The sequence below is a fragment of the Mixophyes fleayi genome, chromosome 5 (genome assembly GCF_038048845.1).
Source record: "Mixophyes fleayi isolate aMixFle1 chromosome 5, aMixFle1.hap1, whole genome shotgun sequence".
NCBI lineage: Eukaryota > Metazoa > Chordata > Amphibia > Anura > Limnodynastidae > Mixophyes > Mixophyes fleayi.
This window is the reverse complement of record NC_134406.1, coordinates 67,625,108-67,646,122: the sequence shown is the minus strand read 5'-3', so window position 1 is coordinate 67,646,122 and position 21,015 is coordinate 67,625,108. Positions and strand designations below refer to the sequence as shown.

Sequence of the window (21,015 nt, the reverse complement as noted above, 5' to 3'; positions counted from 1 at the left end):
ACCTAGTAAGTAGTACTCTGATTTTATGTCCTATTTTATTTTCTGAAACTCATTTGTGTAAACATATTGAATGTCTTGTTATTCATTTTTGTAAATAAGCCTTGGAAACATTTTTCAGATTAAATAAATTTAGTCTAGTGTATTCTCCAAGATTCTTTGTGAACTTACGAACCCCAGGGAGGCTCATGCTACATGTGTATATGATGTAAGTGTGAAACTTTAATAAGTGGTTCTGGTGAACATAAGGACACCATAATAAATCCTTTGTGGTGGCAGAAAAGGTGTATTCATTGCTAAGTGACTAAGGTGACGCCAGTCACGGCCAGCTATTTAGATTGATGTATCTGGGACAGGCTGAATCCTATGTAACACAATAAATAACATAATAAACAGTAACAACCCCTTTGATTAGTTGCCTAAAAATAAACATCAGTGTGTCAAAAAAACAAACATTATAGGCTTGATTCATTAAGGAAAGTAAGGCAAAAGTTTTCTCCTGAACAAATCCATGTTACAATTTAAGGCGGCACAAATTAGTGTATTATTTTGCACATAAGTTAAAAACTGTTTTTTCATGTACCACACAAATACTGGATAGCTTTATTTGTGCAGTGAAATTTAAAGTTGATCTAGGACATGCCCTACCCCAACTATAAATCTGTCCCCACATTGTAAATTTAGCTCACCCTCCAATGCAACATGGTTTTGCAAAGGTGAAAAGTTACTAATTTTTTTGCTTTACTTTTCTTAATGAATCAGGCCCTATATATATTTGTACACACACACACGAAAAGTTGTCCAGCACAAGATCCTGAAGAGCTTTAGTACTCCGTTTAATTACAATCTCAGGCCAATTTTCAACTCTACAATATCTCTCTTGTGTCAGTCCTAGATGAGTAAATAAATAATAGCGGGCAACAAATGTTTATAAATCCGTGACTTAGATGTTCAGTCATTATGAGAGAAAACTGACAGATAGCAGCTCTTCTTCAATAACGCTACAGTAGGATAGCAAGACAATCACTTTGTCCGGGGACTGGGCAGTGTGAACATGTTGATTATAGCTGCACTGCTTGGTATGATTCTAATGGTATCTATGGCTCATTCTCAAGCTTCACCTGGGCAGCAATCCAATAAGAAGCTTTCACTGATCTAGAAAATGCAATATTGCTATTTATCAATAACACAAATAGTGAAATAATAAATATCTGTGCTAAATAACTTTAGGTTCACCAGCTCACTAGATGTCAAACTGCCATCACTCTGCCATTCTATTCATTGTTTAGATGTTTCAACCGAATGTCTGGTTCGTCTTGTTTACTTTCTCAGTGCTGCTAGGTTTGGGAATTAGCAAACAACAAATGTAATTCTTGGCAGGTAGTAGATAGGAGAGTAAGAGCTTTCACTTTACAATAGTTTAACCCATTAACCAGCAAAGCTTTTAAATCTCATTTATAAACAAGGTTATATTTTTCCTTCAATTATAATGAATATGTGGTTTAAAATGTAGTGCTTAGAAATATAAGGTAGTCTCATGTAATCAAAATAACAAAAATATTAAGTTTTTCTTCTCTTTCTGCTTTATTTGCTTGGAATCAATGTGTATTCACAGTCACTGTATCTCCATACAGTAATCTCAATTTGTGGTATCATTATCATCATCATCATTTATTTATATAGCGCCACTAATTCCGCAGCGCTGTACAGAGAACTCATTCACATCAGTCCCTGCCCCATTGAAGCTTACAGTCTAAATTCCCTAATATAGACACACACTCAGACAGAGAGGGGGACAGACAGACAGAGACAAGGGTCAATTTTGATAGCAGCCAATTAACCTAGCAGTATGTTTTTGGAGTGTGGGAGGAAACCGGAGCACCCGGAGGAAACCCACGCAAACACAGGGAGAACATACAAACTCCACACAGATAGGGCCATGGCCGGGAATTGAACTCATGACCCACTAGGCCACTGTCCTGTGGTATCTTTTCCTCCAATGTGTCTGCAACATCACTATCAGCTAATTAGTTATAATTAAGCTACTTGTTTTGCAGCACAGTGAAAAGTGACACTTGAGCTTCATAATGTGTCAAAAGGAAAAATGTACACCTTCGTTCAATATCTTATCTACAGAAATAACTACTATTCTTTGTGCCACTTCAACGTTAATTCTTGCACATTTGTTAGTATGGCCACAATTTTAGTGAATGAGTCCCTATAGACAATTAGAAAGGCACACTGCCCTGGCGGATCATTTCTTACACTGACATAGATATGTGACAAGGGTGCAGATCAGGCTGGTAACTAATGGATACCTAGAATCCAATGTACCGAGCTGTAGACTAAGGAAGTAGGACTTAATAAAGACCTGTGCTCTTTCTGCCTATGTTAACACATTCTTAGGTGGGCTATTATTTAGTCAGCAGGGTTTCAGAATAACTGCATCAGGACATTGCTTTTCTAATGATTTTAATGACCTGTGCTGCATGCCGGCAGCTGAGCTCTCACCTAAATATCATATTACAAGGATGACTGAAGTAAAATAAGAAAATCTAAAACATATGATAAACAACCAGCATAATAAGGCTCGCATGAACTGTTGGGGCTAAATTAAACATGAATGTCATCCATCGTAAAACACTAAGCCGCTTCTTAAAACTCCATAATAAATTAAACTAAAATAAATAAATAAATAAAACTGAGGGGGGAATTTAATTAGCCATTAGTGGCTGCGTAGTTTTACTGTTACTACGGTAAAAATATACGCTCAGTTTTCCGTGTAACTATGGGGCGAGAGGAGAAACGAGTGCATATTGCTGCAAAAATATAAGCCGCAAAGTGTTTACGGAATGCCCGCGAGACACCTTGCACTAAATTGAAAATGATTACTCTCTCACTACAACCTATCATCATGGTATCCTCGTTATCCCCAACTATAAATGAAAAAAAATATATATATTTTCGAAAAGTGTACTTTTTTTACAACTGTATCTGTATCTTTGGAGCTTTAGTTCAATGTTGGCATAGAAAACTGTAAAAACGCTATCAAATATAGCCATTTAAGTTAAGGATGGTTGAACCTAAACAATGAAAACAAGAATTTTTTGCGCGCTTTTAACTATAGAGCCGATTCAACAACACACTATGAACCAAATTCAAGCATCTCTAGTTAAAACAACTCGTGTAATAAGACTGGACTGCTGTGGCTAAATTAAATGTGGTTACAAATGACCCCAATTCCCCAAACCACTAACTGTCTTCCTAAACCTCCCTAGTAAATTCGAAAAATACTCTCTCCTTACAACATATCATCATAGCATTATGTTTAACCACTGGTATAACATATGAGACCCACTCCCAAAGTCCGGGGAGTCTTCCCGGACAACCGGAAGAGTAGGCAAAGCTCCCGCATTCGCCGAAATTCACAGCATTAAATGGAGGGGGCGGGGCTTAGTCACATCATCAAGCCCAACCCCGGATATTCAATGCCGTGAATTTCGGCATTCCATAGTGGGGGCGGGGCTATGGTGACGCGACGATGTCACCACGCCCCCTCCTACCACTTGCCTCATGACTACTCCCCCGGGTCTCCCGGGGGAGAATTCTTATTAAAAGATGGCAAGGATGTGTAAGAGTGTCCTGGTCGCAAATTTACAATATAAAGATGGAGGTTTATTAATAAATATGATTGTCTGAAGGTGTGTGTTTTCCAGGACCACATGAAGTTTCAGATACTAGGGAAAGTTTTGAAGTACGAGTATGTGTAGAATGGGAGCAAGTAATGAAAGAATGACGCTGAGAGATGCAGATTATGAGCAAAGCGGGGGATCTAATTGGGAGATATTTTGGGAGAAGTGAAGAGATATATTTTGGTGCAGTTTTGTTAATAAATTTGTATGTTAGTAGAAGTATTTTATAATGTACAGTAAAATAATGTTTGGAGAGGAAATTTAGTCTAGCCACTGCTTTCAAAATAGATTGTGACGGGGAATCTGGTTAGGGGAAGTCCAGTAAAAAGGAAATTGCAATAGTAAATACGGGAGATTATAGAGTTTACTGTTGTGTTGCCAACAGAAATAGAGATGTCGGGTAAGTAGATTGCGCTGGTGGAAAGAATAGCAGCTCAGGTTTTGTAAGTTTGAGGTGGCGAAAAGACACTCAAGGTGAAATGGCAGAAATATATTCAGAATGCTGGCCAACACAGACGGGGAAATATCCGGAGATGAGTGATACATTTGGGTGTCATTTGCTTACTGTAACTCAAAGAAGCCTATTCGCTTTCCATTAGTAGTGGTATAGATATAGAAGAACAGGGGGCCTAGGACTGAGACTTGTGGTACTCCATCTGATGAAGGAAACAGAAAGGATGTGGATCCAAAAAAAAAAAGAAATATTGAAACAGTGGTTTGATATGTAAGATGAGGACTAGCATAATACAGTGTCCTGAAAATCTAGAGACCAGCAATTGAATGAGAAGTGAATGGTCAACAGTGTCAAAAAACAGCAGTATTTCAGTGTCCGTCATACCAATGTGTATACTTACACCCATTGATAGAGTAGGGATGCAGCTTTACAGTTGCATTATCCTATTCCTACACAATACAATGTAATGACGTGTCATATAAACCAGAGAGAAGAGTCTTATGACTGTTAATAAATGCAAGTGACACATTTTTCTATATAAAATGTTATGAAATACAAACACCTCTACCCATTTTCTACCCCTTTAAAAATCCAATGGGAATCATCTTCTTGCAGTAGTGCAAATAGAAATGACAAATAATCCAAATAGACGACAGCTGTTTGATGCAGCTGGAGGGGAATCAAGACACAAGCAACCAATCAGGAGCCAACAACATTAGAAATATGAAAATATGCAATCCTGCAGTACATAATAATGCCTGCGCAGTAAGAAAATGCGCATATGTATGTCACAAAAATTGACATACTCCCAATTCTATAATGAGCTTTTTTTCCTCTTATAGGGAAATTTATATTTTCTATTACTATCAAACACATCAAAGCTTGTCTCTTAATTAATTTGAAAACAAAAGAAAGAAGATAACTGACCTTTGGTGGTTTGAAAGGATAGTCTGGTGAGAATGTGATATCTAGGAAGAAAACACCTCCTTCATACACAGAACCAGGAGGACCTAGTATAGTCGATCTCCATTCATATATGTTATCTCCTTTGGGTCCAGCGCTGCAATATAAGAAATTGTTGCATTAGGTGTGATATATACATCAATAACATTTACCAAGTACACTACATACCTAACACCAAGTACATACAGGTGTTACATCATGTGTTAAGGTGCCAATACACAGAGTGATCCAGCTGCTCATTACATACACATATATGACCAAATATCTGAAAACTAGCAGCCAGTGCTGATCATAGAGGGGGCGGTTGGACTATGACAACATAAATTCTCAGTTGCAATTATCAAGAACTAAACTGGTCCACACAGTTGCAGCATGTACAAGCACCTTCACACTGGCACACTAGAATGTATGTCATGATGATCCCATAGAGGGAGGTACAATGCTCTATGTACAGGGGAGACAATGCTTTCTCTAATTATCTGGTATGATATATAAATAGGAAAATGAGTCAGATTAAGGCCTGCTAATGTAAATTCTGCTACTACTAGGCAATCTATTTTGTTGTGATACTTCCTGTTGAATTTTATATCTGTATTTCATTGTTTAATCCAACCTCGAAATATCAGCATTTATTCATTAAGAACATCCAAATATTTCCTATTTTCCAGATGCCATATTATTATTATGGCTATCAACATTTAGCCATATAGCTCCAGCATACTCCACAGCACTTTACAGTGGAAACAAACAGTAATAAAACAACACTAGTTATTAACAAACAGACACAGTGATAAGGGGGGTCCTGTGAGTAAGTTTGGAACCTGTAGAAGTTTGATACATGAGGTTAGGTACCAGAGATTACATATTGGCCAAGCTAGATTGCAATAATAAAAAGTGCTCTGTGGGGCTATATGATTCAGTCACATGAAAATGTTGGTTTGGGGTGAGAGAGTTATTTTAGAATAGCTCAGTGGTTAGCACTTCTGCCTCACAGCACTGGGGTCATGAGTTTGATTCCTGACCATGGCCGTATCTGTGGAGTTTGTATGTTCTCCCCGTTTTTGCGTGGGATTCCTCCGGGTGCTCCGGTTTCCTCCCACATTCCAAAAACATACTAGTAGGTTAATTGGCTGCTATTAAATTGACCTTAGTCTCTCACGGTTTGTGTGTGTGTATATGTTAGGGAATTTAGACTGTAAGCTCCAATGGGGCAGGGACTGATGTGAGTGAGCTCTCTGTACAGCGCTGTGGAATTAGTAGCGCTATATAAATAACTGGTGATGATGATGATAGAAAGAATAAATGGAAATTTTGAGTGAACTGTGTAAATGGGTGTTAATAAAGTAGAATAGATTATGGAAGTTAACAAGGTGGTACAGTTATCTGATCTAGTAACTGGACTGATGGTTAGGAGAAGGTTCGGATGCTAGGGGAAAGTCTTGCTGTATGCAGTAGGGAATTCCACAAGGGAAAATTCTGTTGACTTGTGGAAAGACTATGGTCTTGGTTTTTGAGAGATTGTGTTTGAGCTGATGAGAGGACATCCAAAAAGAAATGTCAGAAAGTCATTCAGTAATGTGGTCCAACACAGTTGATGATAAATCCAGAGAGCATAGATACATTTCGATGTCATCCCCATAGAGTGATACAGAAACCCAAAGTAGCTAATTGCTTTTCCTGCCTAAAAAAGTAGTATATGCTGAGAAAAGAAAAATATATTAATTTATATTCTGCTAACATAATTTAGAATCTATGCTGTGGACCATTGCTATTATTTGTTGGTCATCAATGTAAAATATACTAGACTTGTATGAAAGGCAGGATACATTGCATATATCCTTATATTGATATTAGTGTCCGTACATTTCTCTTACAAGGCTCACTCTTCTGGGCGTTTCCTGTCTAACAAACTCATATTTTCTACCCTTTACGTTTCACAGTTGTAAATTACTTTATGAGGAAGGACTCTGACAATATGGTTGTTTTTTTACTTTATTTTATAAGCCAAAAAGAAAAAAAGTTTAACAATGCAAAAGATAAGTAGGAAAGTATATTGAAATCATTGTACTTATTCTTATGCTATACACCACAATGGCCAGTATATTATACCCCCCATTGACATTACATATAGCCATGATAAGCAAATTATATCCCACAATAACCAGCATATTATGTACACAATGACCAGGATGTTATACTCAGTAATGATCAGCACACTAAACAAAGCCTCACATGCACAAGTTTTTCTGTCGAACGTTACACACCCTGCATCCTCCTCACTTCATTAAGTCACATAGGCAAATGTTGATGCAAGAAGGGTTCTCATCTATAATGGGGACTGGTAATTTACATTTGGATTTACTAAAGAGAAAGAAATGTTGCTGAGAAATAAAGTTTTGGTACGGTCAGATGTGCCGAGGCAGCAGTGCACAAACACAGATTTTGGCAGCAAAGGTGTTTTCCAATCTTTAATGTAACCTGCAATCAGTAGGATACCTCTACACACTGTATTTATTGACAACGCCATTGTACGCTAATGAAATAGAACCACTGTCAGAATTAGTTTAAAATATATGCTTCGATAAATTGCTTAATGTGGCATAGAGCAGCTAATATACTTACTGATTCTTAATTAAAAACAAATCCTGATGGTCTATTAATATAAGGGCCCTTGAAGTTGAAGAGACCTAGAAAGGTTATGCAGAAATGTATTTCATATAAAACCTTGCTCTAAAACATTTCAGTGAACCTTGTCATTCTCTCTCTCACTCTCCTATACCAATAACCTGAACCTAAACTGGTAATCTAGAGATGAATATTCACTATTCCACAATAAAAAAAAAAGGAAATAAAAAAATAAAAATCAAAACCTCACAAAATACCTTCCAATCCAAAACACAGTCCTAGAGATGTGAAAATACATTTGCTAACACAAAACAATGGCTTCTTGTCTTTTTAGGATTTTATGGAAAGTTGTCTATGCGGAATTGCTGGAGTCCCGTTTGTCCTTGTGCAGTTAGAAGACAGAGTGCACCCCCTAAATGCAACAAAATCTTGTTTTTGTATGTGGGTTCCCAAGCTCCTCCGAAGGTGCAAACTTTGCACTACTACAGTAGCAGCCATCGTGACCTGTAAATCCATGCTCTCACCTGTAAAGTTAGCCATGTGAAGTCACAAACAGTATTTGCCCTTGTGGAATTTTGTAAACGAGCCTTTATATCTGCAATTTGCTCTAATTGTGTTTTCATAGTCATTTTCAATAAATAATTTTCATGGACATGCTTGTTCCACCAGTCATGGAGATCAATAAATTCTTGGTGTTTATAATTATTACTATCATTTATTTGTATAGTGATAATCAGTGGACGAAGCTGAAATTTAGAAGTGGCTGTATGGAAAATGCAGGTGAATGGAGATTGATAATTTTATAAACAAAGCAGTAGGAGAAGTGGCGGTGTGGCATTCCACTTCCATCACTGGCGCCAATCATTTTACACAATGCTGTATAGAGAAAATATAGTCATGCACATCAGTCCGTGCCGTTGAAGCTTACAATCTAAATTCCCTGCCACAGACACACAAACTGGATGATTCACAGTTTCAGCATTTCAAACGCATACAATAAAAACTCCCCTCTTACCAATGAACAGCTGCTTCTTATCTTCTGAGGTAATTTTTACAGATGTCAACCTGCGTTCCTATATCTGGTATTTTCCAGGACATTGTTTTTTGTCAGAGAAAATCTTTAACTTTGAATACTTATTCTATAAATTATTTGTGTAGCTAGATTAACAGAACTGTGAGGAGTTTGTATGTTCTCCCCGTGTTTGCATGGGTTTCCTCCGGGTGCTCCGGTTTCCTTCCACACTCCAAAAACATACTGGTAGGTTAATTGGCTGCTAACAAATTGACCCATGTCTGTGTCTGTGTATGTTAGGGAATTTAGACTGTAAGCCCCAATGGGGCAGGGACTGATGTGAATGAGTTCTCTGTACAGCGCTGCAGAATTAGTGGCGCTACATAAATAAATGGTGATGATGAATGGTGTTCGGGTCCTATAAAGGAGTTTCTGCATTTACCACTGAAAAGAAAGCAAGGAACAGCTTTTATAAGCCAAGCTGACTTAATTTCACAGGGGTGACTAGGTCTTCTGTTAAAAAAAATGTGAGGCCTAATCTTATTGGGTACATATGTTTTGTTCCAACTGTCTCTTGTTTCCTAATGTCATTGTGTACATGTACTTCTGTCTTGCACCTGAATCCCTCTCCATGTACTTATCTCACTTTCGCTCACAAAATTGTTTGTCAGGATAGCTGTCAGTGGAACAAGACTGAAGCAAATATTTATTTATTTTAGCATGAACTTGTCTGAATTTTCAATGGCTACTTCTATATAGGAACTGCCAGTCTTTTTATGTTAGTTTTCCAATAAATGAAGAGAGAAGGATCAGCAAAAGGATATAATGCTAAATGATCTTTACTATGTTCCATTAAAATAAGTATATAAAGACCAATTCTACTACTGGGCTTAAATGCAATGAAGTGACAGCTCAGATAGCCTATTTCGAACCATGTTAACTTAATGTCATCTGCTTTGCAATATAGTTGACAGTCTGACATTGACATAAAGCTAGATATTCAATGACTCTGAAAGCCCCCTCAGCTTTCCGGAAAGTAAGATTAAAACAAAATTGCATATCCTTCACCGTGTTTTAGTGTAACATCCACTGACATAAGACTAAAGTTAACAAGAGTTTACAGTCATTAAGAACTGGATGTCAGTGTGCCATCTTTAAAGAGGTTAAAGAGGGATATGCAACAATGTGTTGTGGACCAATCAAAAACGAGGATAGACATGTCATCATTTCTCATACTTTTTGTCAGTACATCACAATCAAAAAAAATGCAGGGAAAGAAATATATTTTAAGACTTGTCATATATTAGTAAAAAAAAAAAAAATCAGTTATTCTGACCATGAGTGTCTTATCTACATATTGGGCCTGATGCAGATTTGAACGTATGCCCGTTTGCATTGTGTGAAATGTGTGATTTTGCTCTGTGGATGGTCACAAAAAAAGCCACAGGTACATACGCCTATGCTGATTTGCACGCATTCACACCTGCTACTGAAGAGGCTTTGTAATGTAGGCGGAATAGAGTAAGGGTATGTTAGCGGAACTACGAGCCGATGCAGACCTGAATGCAGATATGCCTTAGGGACTGGTGCAAACACACACACTGATGCTGACCGCCAACACTAGCTTTAGACTGGTTGATCGTGATTTTACCTCTAAAACTGCTGACTGCTTTTTCATAAATTACGCATATAATTTACAACGTTTCTTAGAAGCGTGCATATGAGCTGAAGTACGCTATTTTTGTGTGTGCACATTTTTGATCCGTAAATTACACCCAAGTTGTCTCAACTCTGCATAACACCCATTGTCTCTAAGAGGAAGCTTAAAACTGTCCCTGACCTTTTTTAATTGTTTTACTGGCAGCATTTACATGAAAATATGGTGAAAAAAGTGTCTTAATGTAAAGACGAGCTTCTAACTATCTCAGTTTTGGACTCCTTTAGTCCATTTTCCTTCTAGAAATTTCCTCTTTTCAGACAGCTGTTTAGATCTGTTTGGATCCAAACTGACTCCCAAAAGTGTCTCCTAAAACTGTGGTGTTTAAATCTGTGTATAGTTTAAGCTATGCTTGTAATAAAATGGTAAACATAAATCTGCTGAGCTACTTTTGCATGAATGAGAATTCTCCACTTTGTGCACTGGGGACCTTGCTCCTTCCTCTATCTGCCATTCTGTAGCTTATTGTATTTCTGCATCCCTGTCCTCACATCATGACACTGCGATGTTACATACAACCCTGCCCTCACTATCATAATCACTCATGGACAGGTCACCATGCCTGTCACCTGGAACCATTACCAGCCACTTAAAAGTGTTGTGGTCTGCAAGGCATCCCCTGAAATTGATTTGGTTTGAGCGGATTGAGACTTTGCTTAAGTTGTCCTAATTGCTGGCAGGTATAAGAAACTGCTTCCCTTAAAATCCCTAGGAAAATAATAATATATATATATATATATAAAGCAAATACTATATTCAGTTATGTTTTCAATTCTATCGATGCCAATGTCTGGGTATGAATCAGTCTGAAGTCATTACTGACCATTTCTCTTACTAAGCACTTAAATCAACTAGAAAGTTGCAATATAAATCATATAGAATAAAACCATATAGTGTACGGTATCCTTGATGCCTGATAGCAATACAAAATATAAAAACACAATCTGCCTTTAAATATAAGCAAGTATTTAAAGGCTTCCGCTATTATGAAAGAAGTGCACAGATATCTACTGCTAGGACTTATCTTGTATATATGGCAATTACAGCATATTACTTCTCTTGTTCTGCTTTCTGAATGTCATAAACATGTTTCTATATGTATGGACAGCTGCTTAGTTACAGTTTTCTTTTTCTACAAGTTTGCTTCTTCCTGGTCCTGTAGCTGTAAGCCAAGCCTGTGCTACACTACAGGTCAGTGGCGCACGCAGGGGGGGTTTCTGAGTCTCTAGAAACCCCCCCCCCTGCGCTAACTAAGTGGCCACTGTCCTATACAGCAGCCGCGGCGCTGTCAAAGAAGCGTCCGCGGCGGTGCTGTAGTGTATACAGCACTGCCGCGGACGCTTCTTAGACAGCGCCGCGGCTGCTGTATAGGACAGAGCTGACGAAATGGAGCTGCTGCGCATTTCGGTGACCCCGTGCCCCAAGAGCAAAAACAGTTCTAATTCCACTTCACCACAAGGCTAGGGGAAGGGGGAAATCCCTTTCCCCTGTGATCTGCCAAAGTTTCACCCAGGGAACGGATACTTGCCACTGTAAGAGGTGCCATCAGAGTTTTCAGTGGAGAGGGCAGCACAGCGACTTAGTGGTTAGCACTTCTGCCTCACAGCACTGGGGTCATGAGTTTGATTCCCGACCATGGCCTTATCTGTGTGGAGTTTGTATGCTCTGCCTGTGTTTGCATAAGTTTCCTCCGGGTGCTCCGGTTTCCTCCCACACTACAAAAATATACTGGAAGGTCAATTGGCTGCTATGAAATTGCCCTTCGTCTCTCTTTGTCTGTGTGTGTGTATGTTAGGGGATTTAGATTGTAAGCTCCAATGGGGCAGGGACTGATGTGAATGATTTCCCTGTGCAGCGCTGCGGAATTAGTGGCGCTATATAGATGATGATGATGATGATGATGAGTGGGAGCTTCAGAGCCACACATCCCAATAAACCCCCGCCCTCTTTATCCTTGGGGAATGTAGAAGCCATAAGGTCCTACCACACATCTTTGATCCAAATGAAAAATAAAACACAAAAATAAAGTGCAGGTGATAAAACAGGAAGTGAAATACATAAATAAATTGTGCCCAGTGATTACAGCCTCATGGACGAGCTATTTTGAATATTCTCCCCCTCAGCCTTAACCCTTCAATGATTTTCTGTCACCCCCTGTAGTCACTCCCCAGGCCAGAGGACCAGGTGTAGGCCCATCGCCTACTGAGTACATAGGCGTCTACACCTGATCTTAGCCAAAAATCTGTGCGGCGATTGCCCAAGAACGCATGTGAAAGCAACTGCTATAATCTACAAAAAGAACGTAAAGCCACGGCTATAGCTGTAGACATAGGTTAACTTTAAGGTGTAAGCATACAAATTCTTGCTATGGATTATGTAAAATCTTATGATAAAACCACACTTGCTACTTTGTAAAGCCACACCAACTATTTCAGGTAAACAGTGTCTCTGAAAAGCCCATCTCTGGGAGTGTGAAATTATAACTCATTTACCTAGAGAAAGACTGACTACATACATGTTTTATGTAAGCCTTTATTTGGCAAGCACTGAAAATTTCAAGGAAAACATTGCAGTAAGGAAAGGAAACAAATTTAAACGTTATTATAGAAAAGTAATGCAAACTGATTTAAACTGCAAATATTGCTGAGTTCAATTGACTGATGATGGGCGTCACACTGGAGATAAGGCAAGTTGAGCATCAGACATTGAAACTTAAGCAACATTAAATCCTATTACAATGAAGCAACAGTCAAGGACTATTAGAGCAGAATCCCCCCAATGTGGGAGGTAGGGGATAATGTCCACTGGTGTTACATTACATTTGTTTACTAATGTTTTCAATGATAGTGAAAAGCAAAATCCAGTCCGACCTCAAAGCATTAGAACTAAGCTATATTGAAGTAAGTTATTTTCCTTTTAGAAATTCCAAAATAATTTTCCAGCTCACAAATACCAGACAGGCAGCAGAGCTCTGGGTATCAGTTATAATCTGTACTTAGCTTGAACAAACAAGAACTTTTAAATTAAGCATGGATGATATTGTCTGGAAATATATATTTGAATTAAAAGGAGAGAGTGACTATCTCCAGACTACTGGGCATATTAGGGTTGTTCAAATGTGGATATCCCTTTTAAATTAGTACTAAAATACACCACTCTCTCAAACAACACAAACATATAACTAATCAAATTACAAACATATAGCTAATCTTTCTTTTAATATTGACAAGTAAAATGTACCTGTATAAAGTGCCAACAAAAAGTGTTCTGACATGAGCCAGAGAGGCAGCGGACTGCTTCTGCTTTTCCCACATTTCCATGATGTTTGTTTAACAGCAATTATTCACCTCAGTCCAAGTTATTACAACCGGAAAGCAGAAAGCAGCCCATTGTCTCATGCTGGTAGAAATGTAAAGTGCCCAGCAACGGAGATAGTTATTACCAATGGGTTTTGCTGAGCTCTGTTTCTCGAGCTTTTCTGGACTGCAAGTGTTAAGATGTCTAACTTTGCATTAACCTTTGAATAATAAAGCACAGCTGGGAAGGCTATAAAGAACAAACCGAGTAATGAATAATTAAAACCACCTACACAGCTCAGTCTACAGCATGGATATTAGCAAACACATTACTGGAAGAGGACTGGATAGTAAATCCTTTCAATGCTGGAGAGGTGAGGGGGGAGGTCATCATTTTCACAAAAACATGAACAATTATATTCATGACATTTAAATGCTAGGCTAGTGTGAATACAATCTAAATGGAAAGCAATGTATCTAATTGAATGTAACTCAATGAATAGATCTATTTATAATTCCTAATACATTGGGTTATAGGAAATCAGGTATTAAATAAAATGTGTTTTTGTTCCCCTTAAATAATGCTATTTGCTCTCACGTAGCTCTCTCTCTATCCCCTGCAGTGTTCAGGGACACTGCTAACACTAGGCTATCAGTAAAAGAGATAATATTGCCAAGAACTATGCAACACAGTTCTTATCTGCCTGCACAACACTAAAAAGAATGGTACCGTATCAGCTTCAGTTTGGCTGATTTTACACTTGGTGAGAAAAAAATAATAAAAGACACCGTCCTGGCTCTGTGCCGAGACGCGTTTCACAACTTCATGTAGCATAACGCTGCTTCTCACTAGCACTGTATAGTTGCAGCATGCAGCTAAGATATACAGCAATCAGGCACAATAATAGATTGAAGAAAACACCAATCAGAACATTGGTGATATCCTTGTGCAGAGAGACAGGGGCATCTATTAAGTTGGTATAGAAGTATAAATATATGTATTTAGTATGAAATTAATGTACTCTTCTTACAGTTTAATGATATCATTAGCCATCTATTCTGGTTATTCTATTTTTTACTTGAGAAGATAATGTGTCAGCAGCGTACAAGACACCGTCTAATTTACTTCTTTGAGCATAAACAGGTTTCCTGATTTTAGCTAATTGATTTTATATAATTAGTGCTCAGAATATGTGTGTAAACACACAGGGCTCAGGCAAGAAATGAGAGCCAAGCTTTGGTTTTCTGTGCAATTTTTAATAATTGGCACAAGTCAAATCTATTACTAAATATAACTTTTTATACTACATTGTTTAAAAAGTAGTTTTACAATTTTTTTGCATATATGACTTAAAAACTAAACAGTTTGATTCAAAACGGAAAGAGAACTTAATCTTGAGGAGTGTATATGGACAACATGCCCTATATAAAACACACATTTTTTTGCAATCTGCATGAATATGTTTATTTTTACAGTATGCTCTTAAAAAAAGAAAAAGTAAACAACTCAGAACAAAATACAAACACTTCTAATAACAAGTGAAGCGCAAGGCAGAGGACATGAATAATCTGGAGGAAATCAAGTGTTACAAACAAAGCTGGAGAAAACAGGTACTGTTACAATACCTCAAATTGTATTTAAAGCAGCAATCCCATGAAAAAACAGGTGCTTTTAACCATAAATCACTCTGGCAGGCTTTAAGAAGAATGTTGCTATTTATAATTTTCCCTTCTGACTATAAATGATTTAAGTTTCTGGACTACCCCATGGCAACCACAGTCACATGGCACATGATTTAGTGAGCAGAGAGACTTTGGAGCACCACTCTGAGCTCTGTCTGCATTGTGGCATTCTACTTCTCCCCCTCTGCCATTACATAACATACCTAGAGCTGTAAGACTGTTTCGCACAGCAGACAGACTGTGTCTGGTGGCCATTTTTGATTGCAAAGAGAGATATTTTGAAAAGCAGTTAATTATTTATTGGAGGATACCTAAAAATAAGATGCATGCGTAATAGGTACTTAATTTGCTATTTAAAGAAAAAAATATTTTATGCGGGTTTGCTACTTTACCTGATACACAGGCCTGGATTAAAGGAATGGAGGCCCCTGGGCTAAGGGGGCCTCCATTCCCAAAATAAGGAATACATTTGCACCTTGGCAAACCCATGTTGGCAAAAATTTAAAATGTGGGGACAGATTTATTGCTGAGAAAGGACATGTCCTATATCAACTTTAAATTTCAGTGTAAAAATAAGCTATCAAGTATTTGTATGCTACATGAAAAAACAGCCAGTGTTTAACTCGTATACAAAATAATAAACTAATTTTCACCCCTTGCATTGTAACATGGTTTGTCCGGAATCAAATTTACTTGTTTTCTTTGCCTTGCTCTCCTTAATGACTCAGATTCACAGTGGCTACTTATAGACACAGCCCTGAAGTGAGTAAATATCTAGAAGTGAGAATACCACATAGTAGATGTTTAGAATCTATTTATGTTCTAAGATACAAAAGTACTTACATGAGGAAAAACTCATCTAACTTGTTTCTTGTAGATAAAGTTTCAGCATTACAAAACAGTGCTCTCTTAACTAGTTTCGTGAAGGGTCACAACTATGATGGTTCTGGTTGCTCTGTACTCAGGTCGACCAATGGGGTCATTAGTGTGGTCAGCTGAAAGCACTGGGGCTGATGCAGAGTTGGTTGCAAAATAGGAGTAAATTACTCGCTTAACAAAAGAGCATGGATAAATAGCGTATATCCATCCATATGCAGAGGTGTACGTATCTCCACATGCGTTTGTCTCTGCATCAGCATCATATGCTCCTGGTTTATGCTAAGTCCTCATCAGCAACAAGTATTAGCACCTGCCCTATAACAGTTGCAAAAGATACGCCTCATAGCAGGTGTATATGAGTGGTTCTGTAAGTCAGCATGAGCCGTATTTACGTGAACAAGCCTTTACTGTACTCAGCCACTATGACATGCTCACCAGACACATATTCCTACACATAAAAACAGTCAAACAATCAGCAGGTAAGGAAACCAACCAGTCACAGCAACACACCAAAGCAACATCTGACTACACATGAGATATTGTTGTACCTTTGTTCAACTAGCCCATGTATATGGAACATTATGTTTCATTTAGTTTTATCATAATATAATTTTAAGGAAATCATATTTAAGATAATTCATTTTCAAGATATGTGACAAACAACAGTATTTTAGGTGGTCTACACAGTTATCTCTAGATTGATATATATATATATATCATTGCCCTGAGCCTCCATCTAGATAACTCTTATTATACAATTTTATGGACTGTGTGTTAACCCCAGATTCAAGATCAGAGCTTGTGATTGCGTAAGCATTAGTTTAGTTTGCAACAAGCCTCTTCTTGCTACGAGGGCGTCAATTACGCAATATGGTTGTGAGGACTATGTTTGTATTTTAGTAAGAACGCTAGGATTAAAGTTTTTCACACTGTATACTGCAAACCAGGCCTCGTTTTGATATCGAGGCTTGGATTGCAGGAGTGTCAACGAGCATACTGTGAGTCAAGCCTCCTTCTGAGATTGAGGCTTGAAATCCAGAAGTGACATGGGGAGATAACGTTGAATTGTTAGTACCAGCATTAGTATAAAAGGTTCCTTAGTGGCACATGTATACTATAAGCCTTGAGAAAGACCACAGATACAAAGGTCGAAACACGTCGGCTGGTATAAGTGACAGAATGATTATACCGGAGATCCAGCACAAGTTACCATCTTTGTGAGAAAGAGACGACATGGATTTGCATGCTACATGCTGTTTTATCATGGGACTCTTGTAGGCGGCCTTGCCACTTCTATATATGTGCTACAACCATGGATTGTGAATTGATTTTATTATTGGTTTTAATTTATTTTTATTAAAGGATAAGGCACTATGTTATTTCCTTTATCCCTAGGTTCTCCACATATCTAAATGGAGTATATATACATCCAGGAGTAATCTAGGAGAGGGTTGTAGAAGGAATGCAATGTGGAACATCGGTGCCCATTTTACATTGAAGTTTATCCAATACTTATTTGTGTAAGTTTCCTCGCGAGAGGGGCTCTGAATTTCAGGTGAAGGAGATCCCCTCATTATAGATATATCTTCATCATTCTCCACCTGTACATCCTCTACCCTGCTGTGCATATGTGGTGGTGGAGTACTCGATGGGAAGTCTTTCCTTTACCTTGTCTTCCAGATACGAGTCAGGTTCTTTTCTGTTTCGGATATCCGGTGGCCAGGAGATAAATACTTCAATGAAAGGGACAAGGATTGGTCAAACAACTTGGATTTATTGAGAATGCGGTACAGATAGATTTGGTAGGCCACCGCACCACTGACCCCCTCAGCCCAATATTAATGACAAAATAATACGTCTTGTCAGTATAGAGCACAATAGCATTTAACATATAACATACACCTGGTGAGTATAAGGCACAATAGCGATAACATCTTCAATGCACTTTGTCTAATAAGGCACACTGGTAATCACAGGTACTACTCTCAAGTTAACGACATCTGACTGGTGATGATGCAAGTAACCATCGATAATAACCAATCAAGACTCTTACGGTCACTACCGCGCCCACTAGAGGGCTCCTTCCAATTCAATCGTTTGGGGTACCGTGCTATTCCCTCTGGGTCAGGCGCCGCACTCTTAGCATCTACTACTGGGTTAACTTGAATCGTAGCAGTACCACTAACGCTGAATGTCACACCCTCAATATCAATAAATAAACTCTTAGGTAAATCACATAACATTAACATCCCTCTAAAACATTTGGTGCACCAATATTATCCCCGGTAATGTTACCATATTTTCCACTCAGTCCTGGGCTGACCTGTGCACAGGAATTTTGTAGTGTTCAAATGTCCTGCAGAGGTTTCCAGAAGGGTTAACAGTCCCGGTTAAGTCTCTATACTTCCTCTGAAAAAGGGAGCTGTTAAAAACTGTAGGCTGGGTTGAGTATTATAGTAAAACACAGGGCTGTTGCTCAGTTCAGCCACAAGATGGCGCTGTTCTCTCACAAGTCAATAAGTCTCTATTAGCACATGTGCTCTGAAACAGGGGATAGGGTCCAGATATCAGCAACACACAGGATATAGCTGAAACGACAGTCTTAATTGTTCCCTGCAGCCTAAGTAAAGGTATGATCTGGGGAAAAGCTCCCACAAAGGGAACAGTATCCTTCCTTGTACAAGAATCCAATGTCAGTTTTGGGTAGATTCTCTCAACACTCTTCCCTCTGACACTGGGGCGTGTGCAGTACACTGCAGGCTAGGGTTTTACCTTGAGAGGGTTCTGCAGTTAGTGGAGACTGTCTTTGACGCCCCACTGCGTGTCCCCAGCCGTTCTCCGTCCACGTGTGCTGGCAATGTCACCGGTTCCGGCAGCAGCTCAGTCTCCACTCTGCTCTCTCCTTCTCCTCCTTCCTCCACATCCTCTTCCTGTTACTCCCCCAGCCAATCAGGGTCTTCATCCTCCTCCTGTCAATCACTCCTGGGCACAAATCTTCAGGAGCACAATTAACCCCTTGTATCCCTGCATTTTAAAAGCGCTTATGCACTCCTCTGTGCTGTTCAAACGGGGCTTTGGGGCACCACATATTCATTGAGGACTGATCTACTACTCACCATTTCTGACACTGGGAGTGTGGAGGTGTTGACACAGGGTGCATATGTATTTTCTTGAACATACCACATTATTGTTGTTTTCTTTTATTTTTGAGGACATCCACATAAATCCTGAATATCGGTTTCAGAGATCATTATACGATATCCTATACACCAGCGGACTTTTGGAGATTGTATACTAAGAGACTGGTTGATATTACCATACAGATATTAGTGTGTACTGAGATCATACATGCTTTGTCTCTCCTTTAGGAGATATGTCCCTCAGTTGTGTTTCTCTATGTACATGAGATTAGCGTCGTATTGCTATATCTGATTTTTAGTTCAGCATAAAAAATAATGAACTATCAGATGACATACATAGTTTCAAAACAGAAAGTAAGCAAATGACTGAATATCACAAAGAGCTTATTAACAATAACAATTTTATTATATAAATGGATAAAAGGTAATATTTTTTAGATATAGATAACTGTTTAGACCATTAATAGGCAGCAGGAGGCCCTGGGGCAGCGAATAAAGCTCCATGAGCCATAAAACAGAGAATTAAACTGAACTTGATCATATTGTTATCAACATCTGCATCACATGCCCTCCTCCTCACAACACAGTGCAAGCAGTACATCTGACATCAGAGGAGGGAGGACATGCAGACTGCACATGTTCTCCCTCCTACATCTGCGGGAAAGAGCTGTGTGATTCCTTCTTACATCATTTAGGCAAAGTAAGGATTTGTTAGGCAGGCATGGTGTCACCAGTGTGCTGCAAAGTTGATGACTATTTTTGGTTCCACCTACAATATGTCACCAGACGCATTAAAAACAACAAGCACAATAGGATGATGAATTGATGAATTGAAACCTGTCTGCAGCCTTACACCTAATTTTCAAAAGCTGGTCAACCAGAATCACATTGAATTGTCAGATCTGTTTCTTATAGCTTGTAAAACTTGTATCTCTTAGATTTAACTGCCAGCTGATTTTATATTACAGAGTGGTGTCTGTTTCTTTGATTAAATGTTTTGTTTTTACTGATTATCGAGATCAAGAGTAATGTGTGGCCCTTTTTGAAGGTTAGAGGGCCATAGCTTCGGCCCTGAAAGTGTATTAGATTGCTCATGGCTGGTTTAGACATTGACGCTCTTCTCATATTGTATCTCCAGGTCATAGCACTATTCTGCTATTTCAATTCATTCAGGGAATAATGCCAGGCGTACAAAATGCAAATTTATTGTAAAATGGGATTAGTAGTGCATTCTTACACGCAGAGGACATTGTAAGATTTGCATGTGATAATATTACAGACTTTATATGATCTTTAACCTGAGGAAGATATTGGTTTAAATGGCCTTCAAACAGGAACTAAAACAATTTTAATATGTGAGCAGTTAACCAGCCATCAACATCTGAAGGTCATATGTGATTAACCGCTTCAGGGGTGACATTTCACTTACAATTTCCGACTTCTCAACAGGGAACTGATGTCTGCCTGTACGTTTATAGGTCTGAATTTTCTATTACTTTAACAAGGGCAGAAGGATGATGTACTGTGAGTGCTTCCTCAAAATCAACCACCATCTGT

General features: G+C 38.5%; 1 protein-coding gene across 2 annotated transcripts in view; it reads right to left on the bottom strand.

Moving 5' to 3' along the window:
- The window catches only part of LOC142158410 (ubiquitin-conjugating enzyme E2 E2), a 199,445-nt gene that overhangs the window by 33,640 nt on the left and 144,790 nt on the right, over positions 1–21,015 (bottom strand). For both annotated transcript variants that reach the window (XM_075212333.1, XM_075212334.1), the window contains exon 4: positions 5,071–5,203. In XM_075212333.1, the coding sequence (XP_075068434.1) occupies positions 5,071–5,203 (133 nt within the window). The remainder of the gene's footprint in view (positions 1–5,070; positions 5,204–21,015) is intronic.